This window comes from Hesperophylax consimilis, chromosome 1 (assembly GCF_061612785.1).
Source record: "Hesperophylax consimilis isolate HC1 chromosome 1, BYU_Hcon_1.0, whole genome shotgun sequence".
NCBI classification, from domain to species: domain Eukaryota; kingdom Metazoa; phylum Arthropoda; class Insecta; order Trichoptera; family Limnephilidae; genus Hesperophylax; species Hesperophylax consimilis.
This window is the reverse complement of record NC_142836.1, coordinates 19,840,780-19,860,412: the sequence shown is the minus strand read 5'-3', so window position 1 is coordinate 19,860,412 and position 19,633 is coordinate 19,840,780. Positions and strand designations below refer to the sequence as shown.

The window sequence follows — 19,633 nt, the reverse complement described above, 5'->3', positions numbered from 1 at the left end:
TCTAGTCAATAGTGTTTATCGGAACACGTGAGTTCTGATGAAAAGTGATTGACGGAATACAGGTGCTCTGATCACAAGTGTTGGTCTGAATACTTCTGGTTGCGGTATTGCGGTTGTGAAAGTAATGAGTGAGATGAAAATGGCTGTTAAGAGTGAAGAGATTGTATATGTAATAGTGTTTACTGTTTGAAATTGGGCATTTTGTTGTCTGCTTTTATAAAATGTTAGGTACTATTTTACCTAAAGATGGCCTAAGGCTGACCAAGTTTAGCAAAGAGGGCTTAAAGTTGACCTAGGTTTAGCAAAGAGGGCCTATAGCTGACCAAGGTTTAACTATTATGTATGTTTTATCAGTTTAGAACTTGTTGTTTTCATATTTTCCTATTCATTTTAAAATGTATTTAATGATAATGATTAGTCATTGAAAAAACATTAAAAATATTAAAATTAATATGGAACAGAGAAAATCCCAATCAAATCTTTTTCCGTTTCTGTGTTTTTGTAATGCGTATTCTTTGAATATGAATACATTTTAATATCTCATTAATTAATCCATTTTCTTTTTAACTCCTCAGTCAGTTAAGTCAATTTGTTCACTTTTGGGAATAGCTCATTTGGTTTCATAAAAATCGTTGTGTCTCCCTCACTGTCATTATGAGAAATATGGTTTAAAATCCAAATGGTGTTAGCAAGAGAAAAAAAACCAATTTATATTCTAATCTGGAAGTTAAATACAGAATAACTAAAAATGTGCACCTCTATGAAACCGAAGGTTTTGAACGCAATTTGAGAAAAAATTATGAAACTTTGTGAAATTAAAAAAATATATTTTTGTATGAAAGGACAAAAAAGTGACGTGACATTAATGTTTATAAAACATTAATAAAATAAGTATTTATTTTCATTATCAGTAAATTTAGTTCAGTGTTTAGACGAAAAAATGTAACGTGATTAATTTTTTAAAATTTTTTTCTGCTTGCACTCAAAATTTTAACATTTCATAAATTATATGTTTATTTTAACAATAAAATTTGAAAGCTTATTTCATCTCCTTTCAAAAACATTTTTTTAGTTTTTGGATACATTCAGAAATATTCAATTTATTTGCATTTTATTGCAAAGAAGAAATGCGCACAAATTCTCTGACCTTCTGACAGTATCTTTAAAAATATAGAAATACAGCGGCCCGAGAGTTAAACTAATGTACGAAAATATAAGGTTAAGTATGTCGTTGACTGTTCTCTCTTAATGTGACATATTCTATGAAAAATATGTTCCGCCCACTGCTAGTCCATAACACTAAAACATGCAAGACTTTCATCGGTCAATCCTAATCACCTGCACCCTCGCTGACACAGTATGCCATATACAGGTACAGGTGCAGGTGAAAGGTTGGGTTTAAATAAGCAAATGATTCATTAATTTTATGAATCATTAATATTTTATGCAAATAAATTTTCCTTTTTGCCTTCAGTGTTGTATTATGTGGTAATAATAATATGTCATTTGTCATTTTTATATACCAAGCTCCTTTTTCATAACTACATATGACTGTCAGTTTCTGTGAATTCAAAAATAAATATGTATGTGCATTAAATATCGTCATCGTGCTTGCAAGACCGGCTATGCGAATTTTACCAAACTTTACAGATGAAGCAAAAAACTAACCAGTTTTGTATTCAGATGTGTCAACAAACAACGTTTGAATGAATATTGTGCGATAGCGGTTAAACTTATGCACATAGCCGAGATTGAGTTCGATTCATTTGAATTTTTGGTTGAAAAAATAAATGTTTTGCTGAAATCTTGCATATAAAACCGTTTTTGAAATTGCAATGACGATATTATATTATTATTATGTATACCTTATACATGTTGTTTAGGTTATACTTTTGATGAATATTGTACATTTTCAGAATAAATTGGGATATGTTGAAAACATTTTGGAAAGCATATACATATGTACAGTTCAATATTTTGGAATACATATTATTCATTTTAAATTGCTTTACTTGTCTCTTTTTATTGAATTATGTAATCCATAAGGTTTTATTATTCAAATTACAAATATTTTTGTTTTTTTCTCAACCCTTTTGTTCTCTAACCATCTATTTATTTTAAAACTAAGTTTTCTTAATGGGATTATTTACAAAACTTAATCAAATTTGATCAATGAAACAGCGAAGACTTTTTTCTATTACAAAAAGAAACGTCTTACAATAGTTCAAATAAATCTACATTTAATTGAATGTTCCTTGCAATGCTTATTGTAAAACATAGTTATATTTTACCTGTTAATGTGCCAATTTTTATATCTTTACCATATTAATTGAAGTTTTTTTTTTGATAAATATTTCGCAAATAACACATTTATTTTTAAGAATTAAGTAAATTGGAGTATCTGTATCCTTCACCCCTTTTCAAAAATGAAAATAAAGTTATAGTTGTCCTTCGACAAGCCAAACAAGACGTAAGTTTCCGTGTGAAGTAACAGAGCTGCCCTAAGCATTTATCCTTTATGACAATTTTATTTATTACAGTAGTTATTGCTCCCCAGTTTAACCTGAGATTTCAACCATCTTTTTCACATTGAACGTTTAAAAAATATGGCATTTTGTCTTAGACAGATAAATGGATATTTCAAAGCCCCATAGTTCATCAGGGAAATACCGTTGTGAGTTGAAAATAGTTGCATTGAAATTTCAGTAAGAAAACTCTGTACAAACTTCATGACATAACAGTTTTGTTTCTGTCTTTCCATTGAAGAGTTTATTAAGAAATACAAACAAATTTTCTGATAAGTGAAGATGTATGAGGAAAATTATATGTTGAGGTTACTGTGTTAACCCTTGTGATTACAGAAAATTAATTTTAAGTTTGTTCATTTTTATTTTTTTAAATCACAAATAGGAATCCTGACAGCTTTAACTCTTTGTACTCCGTTGTCGCCGCCACGGCGACATAAACAATGGGTATACATTTTATTGTTTAAAAAATAAAAGGGTCCTTTTACATGTATGCACATGATTCTATACTGTTGTATACAGTACCCACTTACGATTGGTTGTGCCTTTTGCTCTTCTTTTCATATGTAACAATAACTTTCATTTTCTTTGAATATTTTTTACTAGCCAATAAATATTCTCACTCCACCAGAGAGCAGGCTCAATAGAAAACTCCATATTTTAACAAAAGATCCCAAGCGGGACTGTGGTCTGCTCGAAAAGGGCAATAAAAGGTGGCAGACGGGAAACCAGTGAGTACTGTGACACGTATCCTAACAAGCCACGTATGCATTTGGGCGACTTCTTTCTAAAATACCACACGTTAAAAAATTATAAAGATTAGAATATGCAATTTTTTTTTATTAACAATCTTAAATGATACCATATATATATTTCTTAACATAACTATATCATTTTATTTACTGCCTTACCAAAAAAAATTTTTTTCAAATTTTTTTTAAAATATCATAATTTTTCCTCATATTTTTACATTACACTCTATGGAGTAGCTGGTATACCATATAAAAAATAATTTGGAGTACAAAGGATTATCTTATTTTTCTTTTTAATTTGATGTAGCCTTACCTAATGATTTATTGATTATATTTACTATATATTATACTTCAATATATTTAAATTTGTTTTGAGACTGTCCTCTATTTTTACCTATTTATGAGAGAAGAAGTAATTACCTACTTCCAGATAGACTACCAAAAAGACAGCACAATCATGAATGAATGAATGTCGATGAAGCAAGTAGTCTAGCATTACTGCATAACCCTTTGCAGTAACTGATTGGTGTTGAATTTATCATCCCATCTGCCAAAGGCAAGAAATAATCTAACTGCCTTACGATACCTGATCTCAAAAAGTCATTTAAAGAAGTTTTATACACAATATATATAAAAAGATCAAGTTAATAAAATTAATGATATTTAAAAAAAATTATTACCCAATACAAACAGTATGTAAGGTAATGCAAATTTATGCACAGTTTCAAAAACAAGATATTGTGAAATTAGTTTTAATGTTTTGAAAAAACAATTACTTTGTAAGTTGCCGAGTTATATTTCATTTTATTATGTACATAATAAAAAAAATTAATACAGTTTTATCTATTGTTGTTTTTACCGTGTTTTTATCCTAGTCCAGTAAATTTAGTGAATGATATGCAATATAGAAGATGCTCCTTATATATGTCATAGTTCAAATTGTATATAATATTGATAGAGTGTTTGTTCATCGCCGATCCAACTGATCTTTTCCGTATTTATCATCGATACATTTGTTTATTTTTAACCAATTTCTTTATTCAGCAGCCAACCCACTATTTGTAATGGGGCCTGAACAGTGCCAACGGGTCAGGGAGCGAGAAGAAGCAATGCGATGTCCTTCCCGCAAACAGCTACGATTCAGTGGGCGCTCGATGATTATTTTATTTTTATATAAAAAGGGCTGTATAATGTATATCATATAAGACTTGACTTTAGGGCTTCCTCCATAAATAGACCACTCACGCTTGCTCTTGCCCTATCCGGTGTACAATTTCTCCTTATTGGACTTCAGCAGTATGAAAGTATTTTAGAATGTTGAATGAAAAACAACATGGGTAGGTACTACATAATACATCAGGCTTGCTCCAAAATAAATAATTCATACATCGTTACAGACGTTAAGCGCTCTGCAAATATGTCTTCTGGGCTTTTATATTTTCAAGGGCGAAAAGTGAGTAAATTAATAATAGGTATATTCAACACTTAAGTATTACATACTAGGCTACCGGTGTTTTGGAACAATCGATATCAGTAGTGGTATACCGAGGGATTCCAATGTTTTCATTATTAACCTAATGTCAATATTTTAACAAAATTACATTTATAACACAATTTTGCAAAAATGTGACTTCCAGCTGGTAACAGAAATACTTTCAAACATGGGCCTTTTCAAATGGTTAATAATATTATAATGATTTACCTATAAAATGCCAGCGTCTCCTTAAGGATACATTTTTACAATCTTTTCTCATAATATAACTAGCTATTCTTGGGAAATTTCATATTTATCGTTTATTATACAGAGTGTATGCAAAAAAAAAGTTCTTTCAACATTCTAATGATTATTTTTTTCATAGAAGAATATTTATTTTTCCCATACAATTTTTTTTACCTAAAAACTACCTTAAAACGTTGGAATTTTGAAAAAAGTTGTTTATCTTTGTACTTGTACCATCATGTAGAGTCACCCCTCGAAGTTAGCGCACTTAATCCCCGGACACCCTGTACACTATATTTAAAAATATATAAACACGTTATATGGTAAGACGGTATATGTAATTTACAAAAAAACAAGTAGTAAGTTATGATAAAAATAGAATCAGAAGGCGCACGGTGAAAATTTTGCGATGGCACGCCAAGAGTTAATCAATAAGTGGATATTATATAATTTTAATAGGTTTTCAGTAAACATGTAATATTTGTTATAACATGTTTAGAGTGTATTATAAAGTAAACAATCATAATATCTTTTTTTCACCCTAAGCCTTAGAATTTAAAACAAGAACCTTGTCTCCTTAGGGCCTAAGGATACAAGGTTCTTGTGTTAGATTCTCTTCATATATTATTTTTTTACTTTTTTGGTCTTCTCTGTAAAGGTAAAGTATTCAACAATTTGAATCAAGAAGTATTTTAGAAACACGGGGAATATGATTGGGCCCAAAACTTATGAATCTTGTTTTTTAATTTATTTTTTAAATTCGGGAATAAAGGCTGTTTTACATCCTGAAATCGGGACAGCCTGACATGACTAATTCCAGCAATTACTGGCCAATATCCTTGGCAACTTTAACTGCAAGATTATTTGAAAGTGTAATATTAAATGAGATACATGATAAATTAATGTCCAAAGATAACCAAATGGGCTTTAAATGTAGATTATCCACTAATATGGCAATATACACTGTAAATCAAATAATAGAATTCTACAAGAAACGAAAAACTACCATATACGGGTGCTTCTTAGACCTAAGTAAAGCCTTCGACAGGGTCTGTCATAAAACATTATGGGATAAATTGAAAGCTAGGAATATATCCTCCATATAGATAAACACACTATCCCGATGGCACTCCCAGCAGGAAAATGTTGTACAGTGGGCAAGTACACACTCCCAACCAATATATTTGCGGTCAGGAGTAAGGCAAGGAGGGTGTATGTCCCCCATCCTATTTAATGTATACATGGACGAGTTGTCAAGTTGCCTGAACATCAGAGCGGGCTGTCGTGTTAACAATGTATGTATAAACCATATAAGCTACGCAGACGACATGATCCTCCTAGCTCCGCGATCAAGGGATAAAGATTACTTCTAAACATTTGTGAAGAATATGGAAAACAGCATAATATGATGTACAACCCGAAGAAGACGGAATTGATTGCGTTCCACCACGGAAAAAATCCAGACACAAGTAAGATGCTCCCTGTATACCTTAACGAGGCAAGAATAAATACATGTTTGAACATAAAATACTTTGGATACATTATTAATCAGGATCTATCGGACGATGGCGATATCGAACGACAAAGGAGAAGCCTAAGCATAGTGTCTAATATGATTGCCTGCAGATTTTGCAAATGCAGCATACCGTTAAAAAAATACGTTCTACGCATTCTGTACTGGCCTGTATACGTGTGAGACATGGTGTCACTACTGAACTTGCTCGATGGAACGACTCAATACAATGACGCCTGTAGAATCATATTTGGATACCGAAGATACAGCAGCGCATCGACAATGTTCACAGAATTAGGACTAAATGGATTTGCCGGCCTGATGAGACACCGGGTCACTGGAGCCAGGATGCAGCTAATGGCCTCCGCCAACACGTTGGTGACCGCAGCTTACCAGCACCAAACGCCACTCCTGAGTGAGCGCTGGGCCCAAGCTCACTCAAGACCACGCCCTGCATAGTTGTGCTCTGTTGTTAATTTATTCTTCTTCATGTATTTTTTTCATTTTTCACATACCTATTGTACAAAAAAATATGTACATCTATATGGGACGTGTGGGATTGCACTAACCTCCCCACATCCTGGAATAAAAAAGATTATTATTATTATTACTTTAAGAAAATAGTTTTTAAATTTCCATAAAAAAATGCTTAGTTTTGAACAAAAATCACAATATTTATCCCGAATTTTCCTTTTATTTTGTGCAGTAATGATAATTAATTTTCAAGTAATCATTTTATTGTTTCATTACGTGAGTGGTTTATTTATGTTCATTACTTTTTCAGAAAACATCGATTGTGATTAGCAAGGAATGATATATGTATGGAAATCTTATTTAGCAACTAGCAACATTCTCAACGTAAGTAGAGAGTGGTTTATTTATGGTAATAGTGGTCATACTGTGAAGTCTGTGACCATAGAAATTTTTTGACGTTTATAAATATTGAGGTTATGTTTATATAAATTGTGATAACACATGCGGTTCATGTTGTGCGGTTTCGCGTCTTACTCAGCTTAAATAAAACTAAAATGGTTGCATTGAAAAGAAAAAGGAAGCGGGCAGCTGAAGATGGAAGCAAATCAACCTCTAAGACCAAAGCTCCTAAGCCAAACAGTGAGGATGATAAATCGATGGCCGAAGAAGACGAACCAGTCGCTGAAGTGGAAAAACTTGTCACTGAAGATGAGGAAAAAAATAATACGACAAAGGGTAAAACAAAAACCCAAAAGGCATCGGATTTTGACGTAAAATATTTCCGTAAACAGTTAAATATGAAGCCTGCTCAGCTAGTCAGTAAGTACACACTTTCAATTCAATAAAATAATTAGTCTTTTTCAAAAAAATCTCTTCGAAGTCATTTTGGCAAGAAAACGCATACATTAATAAACATATAAAAAGCAAACTGCGTGCCGCTACATACAAACCATAATAAACCCGCATTATTCTTGATATGACAAAGGAATCTAAGTAATTTCCTGAAAAATCACACTATATTATGAAGACATTTTCTATGGTAATTGTTTACCTAACCGCTGTTCTTTTAGGCACAGATTCTGGAAATTACGCTTTGTTTCAACTACACGAAACAACCATTTACTTGTACAAAATAGGTTATTTTGTTCTTAGTTTGGGTTATTTAAATAATTTGTGCTTATTTAGACTGAAACGAAACTTCTGCAAACGTCAAACCATACTAAAAAAATGAAATGGTGGTGCAAGATCATTTTATAAGGGAAATTTGTGCATATAAATAGTTTTCTTTTAGTAATTACTTAAACGAAGCATAATTTCCATTATCTGTGCCTATTGAAAGCGCGACGGTTAGGTAAATATTTATCTTTTCAATAAATTTTTGCCTAAGAGCTTCAGTTCCTTCAAATCAACAATTCACTTAATTTGTTTTTCAGGCTTGTCTCAATTTGCGGAGATTTGTTCAAAATCCAACAGCACAACTGATTACATGATCCTATATTTGGAAGCCGGAGGAAATGCCAATGAAATTCTGAAGATTCTGGATTACCAAAATAAGAAAAATCCGGCAATCTCAACACCTGTATTTATTATACTTCAATTGTTATTTTCAAAAGTTCAATCATCGTCTCCCCAGTACTTCCAAGCTGCCGAAGAAACTTGTCGTTACTTCCTCAACTCGTACGTTTCTACTATAGACTTTACGCTAAGTGAAAAAGCAAGTTCTAAACAGCAGAAAGTAACTTTGAAGTTATTAACCTCCATTGTAGCTCTAAGTCCTGAGTTAGGGTTTACTGTATTGAATCAGTTGTCACTGCAACCCAAAACTCTGGTGCATTTGGTTAAGAATCTGAATGCAAAAGAAAAAGATGATGTTAGGGTTAGCTATATTAATTTTGTCCTTGCATTTTTAGAAGGTAACACTCCACTTATTAAATCTGCTTTGGATAAGCAAGGACTCATCACTCTGATTATCCCAGGCTTAGTCAGAGATAATTCTGAGACTGTCCTTATGGTGTTGGAAACATTCACTAAGAATATTATAAATAATTTGAGCATTTCCAAGACAATCAAAATCAAAACGTTCAACCAAAATATGATTCTATCCATTTTCAATTTGTTTAATTGGAGTGAAAGTGCTTCTGTATCGGAAGAAGAAAAAATAACCATAAAGAAAGAAATAGAAGATTCTGTTTTTAATTTTTTGCTGGTTTTGTGTACCTCTCACAAACACGGAATCTATTTCACTGACAAAACCCTGGGCACCAGCGATCTCCCCACAAGTCAGTATCTGTGGAAAGCTCTGGAATCTCTGGAAGCTCCGTGGAACAATGAGAAGGCCGGTCAACTCATTATAGAAATGGTTTCTAAATGTCCCGATTTGTACCGACCTGTTATTCGCTTGGTGGAACAGTCATTTGACCCCAGAAATTCGGAAATTTGGTTTAAAACTACAAACTTTTTAATGAATTTGTTGAAGTCCTTACCTGCAAAACATGTTATCCACAGCATGACTGATATGAATGCAATCCAGATCACTAATTTTGTTAGAAATGTTTATTTACCGATACCAATCTTAAAAATGTCTTTAAGTGCTTTGAGCTTGTCCGATGATGCTGTTAGAAATCAAATTGTTATTTTGTTACACGTCATGCTTTATTCTATAAAATCTTATTTAATTTTATTAGGCATTGAGAAAAATAATGTAATGGTTGTTTTGAAAAGTAGGTTGGAGGATTTCATTCCTAAGCATTTTCCTTCCACAGATATTTTAATAACTGTATTGCATTCCATGTTGGACAATAACTCTGCCCCTCAGGAAGAAGCCATGGAAGAATCCAAACCTGCATTCAAAATACCACTTCCTAATCAAAGTAGATTATTGATCAATGTATTAGATTTATTGCTATTGTACAATGATGTGTTACCTAATTCATTAGACCCAATATCAACAATGTTGGATTCCAAAAGATTGTTTGATAAAATGGAATTAATCAGCGAAACAGATAAAGGAGAGTTAAAACTGAAAATAACAATGTTCTTGCTTTGCGCTGATAAGTTTGCATTTGCACCCGACAAGCCCCTGTTCAAAGAAATTTTGCAATCTATGTTTGAGGTGTTTATTGCCTCAGACTTGTCTACTTCCGAAGCAGCCAGGAATGTCCTGTACAGCATTCTGGAGACAACAGGCATATTTGAAAAAAGTAGATCTGAAATTGATTTGCTTTTATCTATCATTCACTATGTCGGTTCAAAATATGGCCAATCCATTGCGGAGGACATTGTTAACGTGGTTGAAAAAGTTAATCAGCATTCTGATAAGTACATATCGAAGCTCACAACTTCCAGTGTCGAAGAAGAGAATGCGGAAGGCCTAATAAAACACTTTGATGCACTAATTGAAAATTTACAATACTGCAATGAGCAAACGATAGATGAAAATATTATTTTTGAAAAATCATTCATGACACACTTTGTAGTCGGCTTGTTAGAAAATGTAAAATCTAAAAGCAGTAAATCTATTACTTTATTGAGAAACTTGTATGTTATCCATCTCATGCATTATCAGGATTCAGCAGAAAATATTTGGCACGTTTTAGAAAACTACAAAGTAGACACATCTGTCAAAAATTATGTTATGAGTTGGAAATCTGAACCAATTATTTTTAATATTGATTTCATTGATGAATCCTCTGTTCTGTATAGATTAAACAAAGCCCTTTTAAGCGATACTCAAATTAATCTTGAGACCGTTTTTGACTCGGAAGAAAGTGGAAAAATTCACACTGATAGTAAGTTAATCACAGAACAAAATATTTGTTGCTTATCGGAAAAAGAATCAGAGTTGCTCTCCTGGTTTAATATGATACTTTTTTATGTGACTCAGCAAGGAAGTTTGGGTACGTTAGATGAATGTAAGGTATCCAATGCTACCCGGGCATTGTGCCATGTTCTTCTGATGTCAAAAGGAGATGGCAGTTATTCCACCAAGTTGTTGAGATCCATGATTGGAAATTGTCTGTCTCATAAGGTTTTACTAAAGAATTTTTCACCATTTAAAAAGCAGAAACAAACATCTGAACATTTATCTGACTTTGTTTTAGAATTTGTTAAGTTTTGCAATGAGAACAGTATTGAGAAGTCTATGGTTGACTCTCTATTGAGGCCTTATAGGCATAATATATTTTTGTCTTTGTTGGTACAGTTAAAAAAAGCATCCAAAATTAAGAATGGTCAAACTTTACCAAAAATAACTGAAATTCTTTTGACAGTCGATCTGGATTTAAGTGATGCCGCTTTAATTATAATAGACATTTTGAAAATGGATGTAGCTTGCATGGTTTCAGAAGAAAATGAGGCTTCATCGTGGGTCTATGTTTTATGTCATGTTATTAATCTATTTATCAAACATTCAAGATTAATCCCAACACAGTTATTACAAGGAATAGCTGTACTGTATTCCAAGATCATAACTGGTCTTGACTTGGTTATTAACATAACAGATTTTGAAGAATCTTTTTACAATTACCTCGTTTGCAATCCTGAGACAGTTCTCTTTGTTCCAGCCGCTGCATTTGAAGCTATATTCTCTGTGAAGCATGTGAGCAAGTGGACTTCCAAGATTGGAAGTCTTTTACTCAAAGTTAATGTCAATTTGTTAGCAAAGTTTTCTAAAAATGTAATTCAACCCGAAATTCTGGACAAAAGAGAACTTGTTCTTCCTCTGACCACAGCGGCTTTCTGCCATTACAAATTTTATTCTAACAGTGAAATTATAGAAAAAATTTATGATAATTATAAATCAAATATTCAAAAAGTTATCGAAAAACCTCACAAGGCCTCTCAAATTTACGTTGATAATTCTGTTTTAATTGTTAAATTGATAAATGCTTGTATGGATAAGTTGGACTGTGAAAACTATTTTAAGAAAATTCATAAATTTGACACTGTTGAAATATTCCATTTAGATATTTTAGAAGCAATATTTTTAAAAGCTAACAGTGATGGTTTAGTTAATAATTATTCTAATAATTATTTGTTGTGCATTTTGCAACTGGCAAATATTGCTTTGAAACGAGACATACCGCAGTTTGGAAAACTTAACAGGCTTGCTTCTTGTTTAAAACAATTTCTTCTGGTGTGCGATACCAAGGATCCAAATATCTTTACTTTGGTGAGAGAGAGTGCCATTTGGCAAAATTTCTTCAAATCAACATTGAAATACTATCTGCAAACGGAAATGAAAGAACCTGCAGAAAGCAGCGAATGCAATGAAAATGAAACTGCTTTGTTTGGAGTACTTTCTTGCCTAATAGGTCTCATATATCCAGATGAAGACAAAGATATTTTAAATCTTTTTGAAATGACTTCCTCTCACTCTGAATTTCTTAATATAATGTTGAGTAACCGCCATGTGGACGTAAAGACACATCTAGTAAAACTACTCTTTGTAATGGTTTCCAAAAATAAAGAAATCATGAAATCCGCTCATATAACTGTTTACTTGAGTGCGTACCATGGGTCTTTAAATATGTGCGATAGATATTTATTGGCTTTATTAAGATTTTACGAAAGAAATGGACAGCCTATGACTGAGTACCAACCTTACCTATGGGGAGATACCGCTGCCAACCATTATGCTGTAAGGAGCAAACGGACCAAATCGTCCTTGTGGAGCAATCCTACAGCCAACCACATCTTAAACTTGCTTGACAAAGAAATGATTGAGAAAACGGTCAGATACTTTCCAACTCATAAAATTCTTGATGTGGAAGAAGATTTGTTAAATGGCACAGATTGTGTATTTGGTATTTCTAAAAATGAAATGGCAGTGAATGTTGATAATGTCATTGAAGACAGCCTTAGAAAAAAACACGGAAAAGGCTTGACAGCAAATTGTGAAAAATTAACATTACTTACTGGGGAGATGAAATTGAAAGAGTATAAACTAGTATTCAGTGAGTTAGTCAAAACGGAGAATTCACTTCAGCAAGATGCGGAGATCACCGATTCTGAAATATACGACCCAGCATTTTTGATGCCTCTGCTGAACTTTGTAGTAACACCTGGATCAGCTGTTTCCTGTCATCGAATAGTCCGTGGGGGAGTCCTTTCCATCCCTCTTGTGGCACTCTCTTCTAGCTGTCCCCTTATTCGCGGGGTTGCACTGAATATACTGCAGCGGTTCTATGCCCTCCTTGAATCTGAAATGTAAGTCAATATGTTTTTATAATTCTTTACCAATTTAACACTATTTTAATTTTGATCAATCGCATGACTAAATAACTAACCATCCTCTGTAGGGGTAGGCAGAGGGGATAGACTGTCTCACAAATTTTGTCTCAGCACATACTCCCTGTTTCATTCACATTCATACATACTCTTCTGTTATTCTTTTAAATGAAAAATTTAATTGTATATTTTTTTTAAATGTGTAGATTTAGGTGGGTACTTTAAAACAAATATATTTATTTTAAAAAAAATAACAGGAATATATGTACACTATTATAACATTATTTTAGGTTAACATTTAGTTCTTCAACCTGCCTTATAACATTGTCTAGCTGGGTGGTAATATAGTTCCTCTATCTGTGCCCTATATAGGCAGGAGTACTCTTGTTAGGTGTTGCACAACAAATAAGTGTTGTTCTATTCTTAACCATCAATTGTATTAAATTTTCTTTTCTTTTTGTTTCAGGTATTACCGAAATGATAAAGTTCTTTGGTCTCAGTTCATTGATACCTTGAAAAGCAGTATGGATACTGCCTTGCCGGTGTCAGACAGTGACCAGAAAGTGGATGGGTTGTCCATCCCCAGACTTCCGGCTGTTGGAGCCTTGTATCTTGCTAGGTCTGCCTTGATAATGACCCACCCATTAGATCCCATGTTTAAGCCAATCAATAATTTCATAATATCTAAACAATACATTAATTTCTCTGTGGTCCCCGATCTACTTGATTTGTTTCATAATACAGATATTCAATTCATGGAGCGACGAACTTGGATGCTTAAGATATTAAGAGACGGTGTTAAAACCTTTGCCGATGTTAAAGTACTTTTAAAGAGTGTCACTTTTAAGATAATCCTAGATTTCTATTCTAGTAATCTATCGGATATCAAACAGAAACTTTTAGTTTTGGAAATCTTAAATTCTTGCATTTGTATTCCAAAGGCTGCTAAAATACTAACGGACGGATATGGTCTGTTTGCCTGGTTAAGTTATTCTCTTAAAAATATACACTTTGACAACAAAAGCCTGATATCAATTGCAATAACTTTAATATCTAATCTTTGGATGAGTTTGGCTTGTGAACCGCTCCCCAAGGTACCCAGTATTATGGATATTAAATACCAGGAGAATGTTGTTGATACCATCAACAGTAGATGTTTCAAAATCGGGGAAAATCTGCAATGCTCTTTATTGTGTTTACTCTTGGATTTATTGAATAAATTATCTGGGGCATCTGTGTCTGATGTTAAAGCATACTTAAACGTTTTGCGTAAAATCTCAAAGAGTTCCATAAATAATATCAGCAAACCTCAAATATTGATGCTCCTAAGGGAATGTAACACTCTACTTAATATTCAGAAAATTACATCTATTTTGGTTTCTGTTATTGAAACCTCTAAAATAGATTTATTGTTTAGTTCTTTTTCTGTCTTGGATGTTACGACTCATGATTCAGAAGATAAACATTTGATTGTTAAATATTTGCACGAAATTTGTATGACTTGGGTTTCATAAATTTTTTAATTGTTGATTCGAAAACTATTTGCAAATAATAATGTATGTTAAATAAAAATATTTTTTTATAATATGTAATACATTATGTATGTTCTTTTATTTTGAAGTTTATTGAATAAGTTAAAAAAATGTATTAATATATATTTTTTTACTTTTCATTAACTCCGCTCAAGGGGCCATGTCATGCCATATATCCGTGTCATCTTTAGGATGCAGTTTAGATGATTTTTTAAAGGAAAGTAACGAGTGAACTTGGGTCATGGAGATACCCATGTTGTAGGAGGGACAAAATACAGAAGCTGGCAAATCATTTCACAGCTGAGCTGTTCAGCGCAAGAATGAGTAGTAATAATAACTCATTATCTAGTGGCAAATTTAAACAGTGTACAAATGTTGGGCACACATTTAATAAGTCTGCTGGCTGTGCACCGGTGCCTAAGGGTTGATTTTCAATGATGTTGGTTATTCATTGAAATTTCTAATGAATACGGTAGAAAAAGCACAGTATTCTCACGTGACTTACGATCTATGTTCTAAAGACTACAATCTGCCATTAAGATTAAGAAGGGGCATCTATCAAATGGACGACCCATTTCTGTTCAGAATGGTGAATTTGTTTCAGGTGTTTAGGGGCTGCAGACCAGAGGTGACTGCCAAACTCAACAGTAGGGCGCACTTGCCATTTATATATTGTCAGCAGTAGTGTACTATTATTGTATCTGCAACCTCTCTATAATATAATATGCCTAGCTTTTGCGAGGCTACTCTACTCACTCTAGTTTCGATAGAGCTGCCGTGCAAGAGCTAGTCACTTAACATTACATCAAGGAAGTAATTATGTCAATGGCTGTCAAAAGCTGTGTATCCACACTCGTTCATGTTCGATGGTTTTACGCTCATTCAAATATGTCTCGATGTGTATGAGTCTTCTTGCGCTGTGCTTTTTTGTTCGGCCTCTGCTATGACTTGACTTGACTCATGGTTTTTATTCTTGCTCAATGTTCAACGGAAATTTACAATTTGACTGAGTGTCTTGGTGGTATATTTACGGCGTCTTGTGTCCAGCCACTTGAGCGTGTAGTTGCAACCACGAGCATGGTTCTAAGTCAACATGTTCGATAAAACCAAACCGTCGAGCATGACTATTATATGTATGTACATAGGATTAGACGCATCTTTTCAGAAATAGGGCATTTCATAATTTAAAAAAAATTACTACAAGTGAAACATGTACTGCTTAACTGGGGCTATTACAAAAGTCACACACCCAAGGCCGGACTTCTGCTAGAGGCCCGGGTTTTTTTCCTGTTGTTTGTTTTTACAAATATTTCAACAAATTTCTTAGGGTCCCCACTTCGAAGAGGGCTCTTCGAAACACCAGGAAAAGATCAGATCATTGCGAACATTTGTGACCAAGTTACAGTGGCGGTCTGTGAAATTTTATTGAGCTAGAGGATTGAGATTGAGCTAAGATTGAATAAAGCAACCTGTTAAAAAGTTAAAAGAAACTATAATACATCTATTTTTATTAATAGATACATTTAAAAATTATATATTTTTTTGATTGATTAAGGATTGAATCTTCCTCCCCACGGACTGACACTTAACTGCTGTGAACTTCTAAAATGTTTTTTATAAGATAAAATAAATTGGTTCGACTGAGGACTGAACGTTTCTTCTCAGAGACTGACTAAAATGAGTAAACCGTGCTCACTTAAGCCAAATTCTAATTGGATCGTACCGAGATTTATTTTGTATATTAACCGATTTAAATTTTTTTAATGTTTCCGATTTCGGAGAAATGCGCTTGTATGCATGAGTGAATGCAATGTAAACGACAACGAGTCGTATCTGCCAAGTTTCAGCTCGATCGGATGTCGGGAATTATGTTTATTTTCACTTCCAACATTCTATTACATACATTCATTCAAGAAAAAGAAATTGAAATCCAAAATATGATTTTTGAATTGACTTTGTTGATGTTTTAACTGAAAACATTTTTTTTTTCAAAAATTCTGTTTAGGAAGGCTATGCCTTCCCAACTTGAAAATCTTCTTAAAAAAAAGTAAATTTTGAAAAAGAATAAAATTCGTTTTCAGCTACAACAAAATCAATAATAATCATGTATTGTTTCATTGTGCTTTCACACAAACGAAGTATTGAATTCCGTACACTTTAGGGTTGTATTATTCAATCTCACAAAAGCTCTCAGCTCTAGCTCATTTTAGCTCTACCTCACGAAAAGTCTAGAACCACCCCTGCCAAGTTAAATAATTCAAATCCAAGTTACTTCTTTGGGAAAAGCAGTTCCGAATTAAGATTTAATGCACTTTCATTCTACGCATTCGCAACGCAACGCAACGAGGGACCGTCAGTTTCGACATTTTTCTTTGAATATTTCAGGATGATACAACGACATCATTTTGTGATTCGACCTCAAATATAGAAAATTTTCATTTTGTTACGATCTGCGATTGATATAATGTATTAAAATGTTAAAGGTTTCCGTACAAAAAAAATCGGGTCAACACTGGAACATAACTTTCCGAATTACAAAAATCGGCATTATTTTTATTGCTTTCACTTTTAATGAGCATTTGAATGTGAACATAAATGTGTTATTATTTATTACCTTTTTTGCCCCCCCCCCACCCTGCCCCTGGGGGTGCCTTGACTCTCTGAGTGCGGGCCTGCACACACCAGCTGCCTAGCCTGGAAAGAACCCGAAAATTCACGAGATCTTGCACGGTTGTATCCAAAACTAGCTGGCCTTCAATCATTACAATAAGGCGTAGTTAGTAGTTAGTAAGTAGGCGACACATTACGCTATATGTATCATGACTTGGTCTATTTCAGCATGTCGCTAGCCATACACTACTAATGGGAATATAGCGTGGTCATAGATATTTTTTCTTAAGTTATGCCGATTGCGGTCAGACAGATTTTTGGGCGCAATGTTAAAAATATTAGCGCTTTTTTTTCAATTTTGCCTAGCGTTTAGCAGTTCGAACGTAATTTGTTTCGCGTAAAAAGAAATCCGTCGGAATAATAATATAATAAAGCAATAGTATGTATCATAAAAACCAGAAAGCGTGATAATGGGTAACTGGGTAGTTGGAACATTTAAATATATAACAAAACAACAGTTTCCAAAGAAGAGTTAAACGAATCCAGGGACACGGCATAATGACCGCGGAGTCACCACACAGAACATCTAATTTTTTTCCCTTAATAATTTAACCGCCGATTATTTCGTGCCACAAAGAAGATTGCTACGGTTTCACCATGTCTCAGGTAATCAAGTTCAACTGCAATGGGAGCGAAAGAGCTGTACGTATTCCCGCATTGCGTTTACGCGATCCTTGCCTACCTGTTTGTCTGCGGTGGCTGAAATTCCTCAATTCGAGAATATGGCGACAGCGAGTGGACGCCTGCGCACCTGTTAGTTTACGCTTATTTTGGAATCAAAATTTCAAAACAACATGAAAGTATGTTTATTTCATATACACTTAAAATATTGTGCACTTATGTGATTATATTTGAAGTTTAAAAAACAACGTGCGACATGTACTAATTTTAAAAAGTTTTGAAGGGGCAAATCGAGTGTTTGTTTGTGTGGTGATGTTTATCGACAGTATTTTGTGCAATTAATTATTTGCATGTGTTAAACATAAAATAAATGTGTCTATTTCGTACATTAAAAGTACCGATTTAAATCAATGTGAGTGTGAATTAATTAAATCATGAATCTTTATACCAATTAAATGATTTTTATGTTCTTGTAGGTGAAGTATTTGCAGTAGCGTAATTTAATTTTATTCGCTATCAAATAAGTAAAAATAACTCGAAAGCAACGAGGCATAACAAATTCGTGCACTTAAACCGAATATCGGAAGTAATTTGAACTCAAGTGTGTTTTGTGTTAGTTTTAGATATTATCTGTGAACCGATTTTGCAAATTCAGTGTTTGAAGTTTATTATTTTAGTTAAAAAATACACAGTTCAGTGCAACTGCTTTCAGTTTTTAGAACGTTTTTCGCCTTGGAAATTATGCGTGTAAGTAAAAATATTCTTTGATTATATTAAGTAAGTAGGTATTTAGTTCGAAGCATTTCTGGCGCCAATTTGTAAATAAACAACAACATAATCATAATTATCAAAGTAGAAAACGTGACAGAACGACGAGCTGATATTTCAAATATCTATTTGGATACCTAGGTACCTAATTTCAAGCGTGTAAAATAAATATGTACATTAGTAGATACCTACCTATCTTCCTACTCATTTTTAATTATATAGATTAGTAGATATATTGTTATGTTGGTATGTACGAATAGCTGTAGAAAAGAATGTTGTTTTATTTAAATATTCAAGAAAAGTGCATTTTGTGAACCGATTATTATTGCTCACGATTTTTCTCTCCCACCCCGAGGCACGTTGAATGTGCACGTAGGTACTCGCAAGTACCCACCGAAGTTGGCGAAGAACTTTCGAATAAAGGTTGTAGGTATTTACCGGTGTTATTAAAATTTAATTGTTTCGATCGAATTTAATAATAGGTACATTAAGCGTATTCACGCATAACACAGGGATCTCTAGCGGAGAGTTAATCGTGTACTCATTATAAATAAATAACTTGACATCCTCTCTTTTGATAATATTCTGTCCTCTTCATACAATTTAGTCGGACATGATTTAAGAATTTTGCGCCGTGTTTCACTTGACGAGTAATGACAACGACACGGTATCATGGATATTTGAATGTGCAGTAATTATTATTCGACCCGTTATGTTTGATGGTGGAAAAGTTGGATCAAAGGGAAAACTGAACCTGGTCCAGAAACCCAAAAAATTAAGTTTTCTCAGTCAACATCAAAAGAATCGAATTTAGGCCCAGTTATTTCGCA

At 33.3% G+C, this 19,633-nt stretch overlaps 2 protein-coding genes across 3 annotated transcripts in view; both read left to right on the top strand.

Annotated features, from left to right (window-relative positions):
* Positions 1–7,444: 7,444 nt before the first annotated feature.
* On the top strand, positions 7,445–14,760 carry LOC149426411 (nucleolar pre-ribosomal-associated protein 1-like). Its single transcript, XM_089651303.1, has 3 exons — positions 7,445–7,803; positions 8,418–13,191; positions 13,679–14,760. Exons 1-3 carry the CDS (start codon positions 7,539–7,541, stop codon positions 14,724–14,726), a joined length of 6,087 nt encoding a protein of 2,028 aa, XP_089507429.1. The 5' UTR covers positions 7,445–7,538; the 3' UTR covers positions 14,727–14,760.
* A 3,379-nt stretch (positions 14,761–18,139) lies between these two features.
* Positions 18,140–19,633, top strand: part of dgo (ankyrin repeat domain containing protein 6 diego) — a 136,669-nt gene continuing 135,175 nt past the window's right edge. Inside the window, exons 1-2 of one of the 2 annotated variants that reach the window (XM_089651226.1) lie at positions 18,140–18,214; positions 18,512–18,782. The gene's annotated coding sequence lies outside the window, so the exon portion shown is untranslated. Of the gene's footprint in view, positions 18,448–18,511; positions 18,783–19,633 lie in introns of both variants that reach the window. The other variant, XM_089651236.1, reaches the window with a different exon arrangement.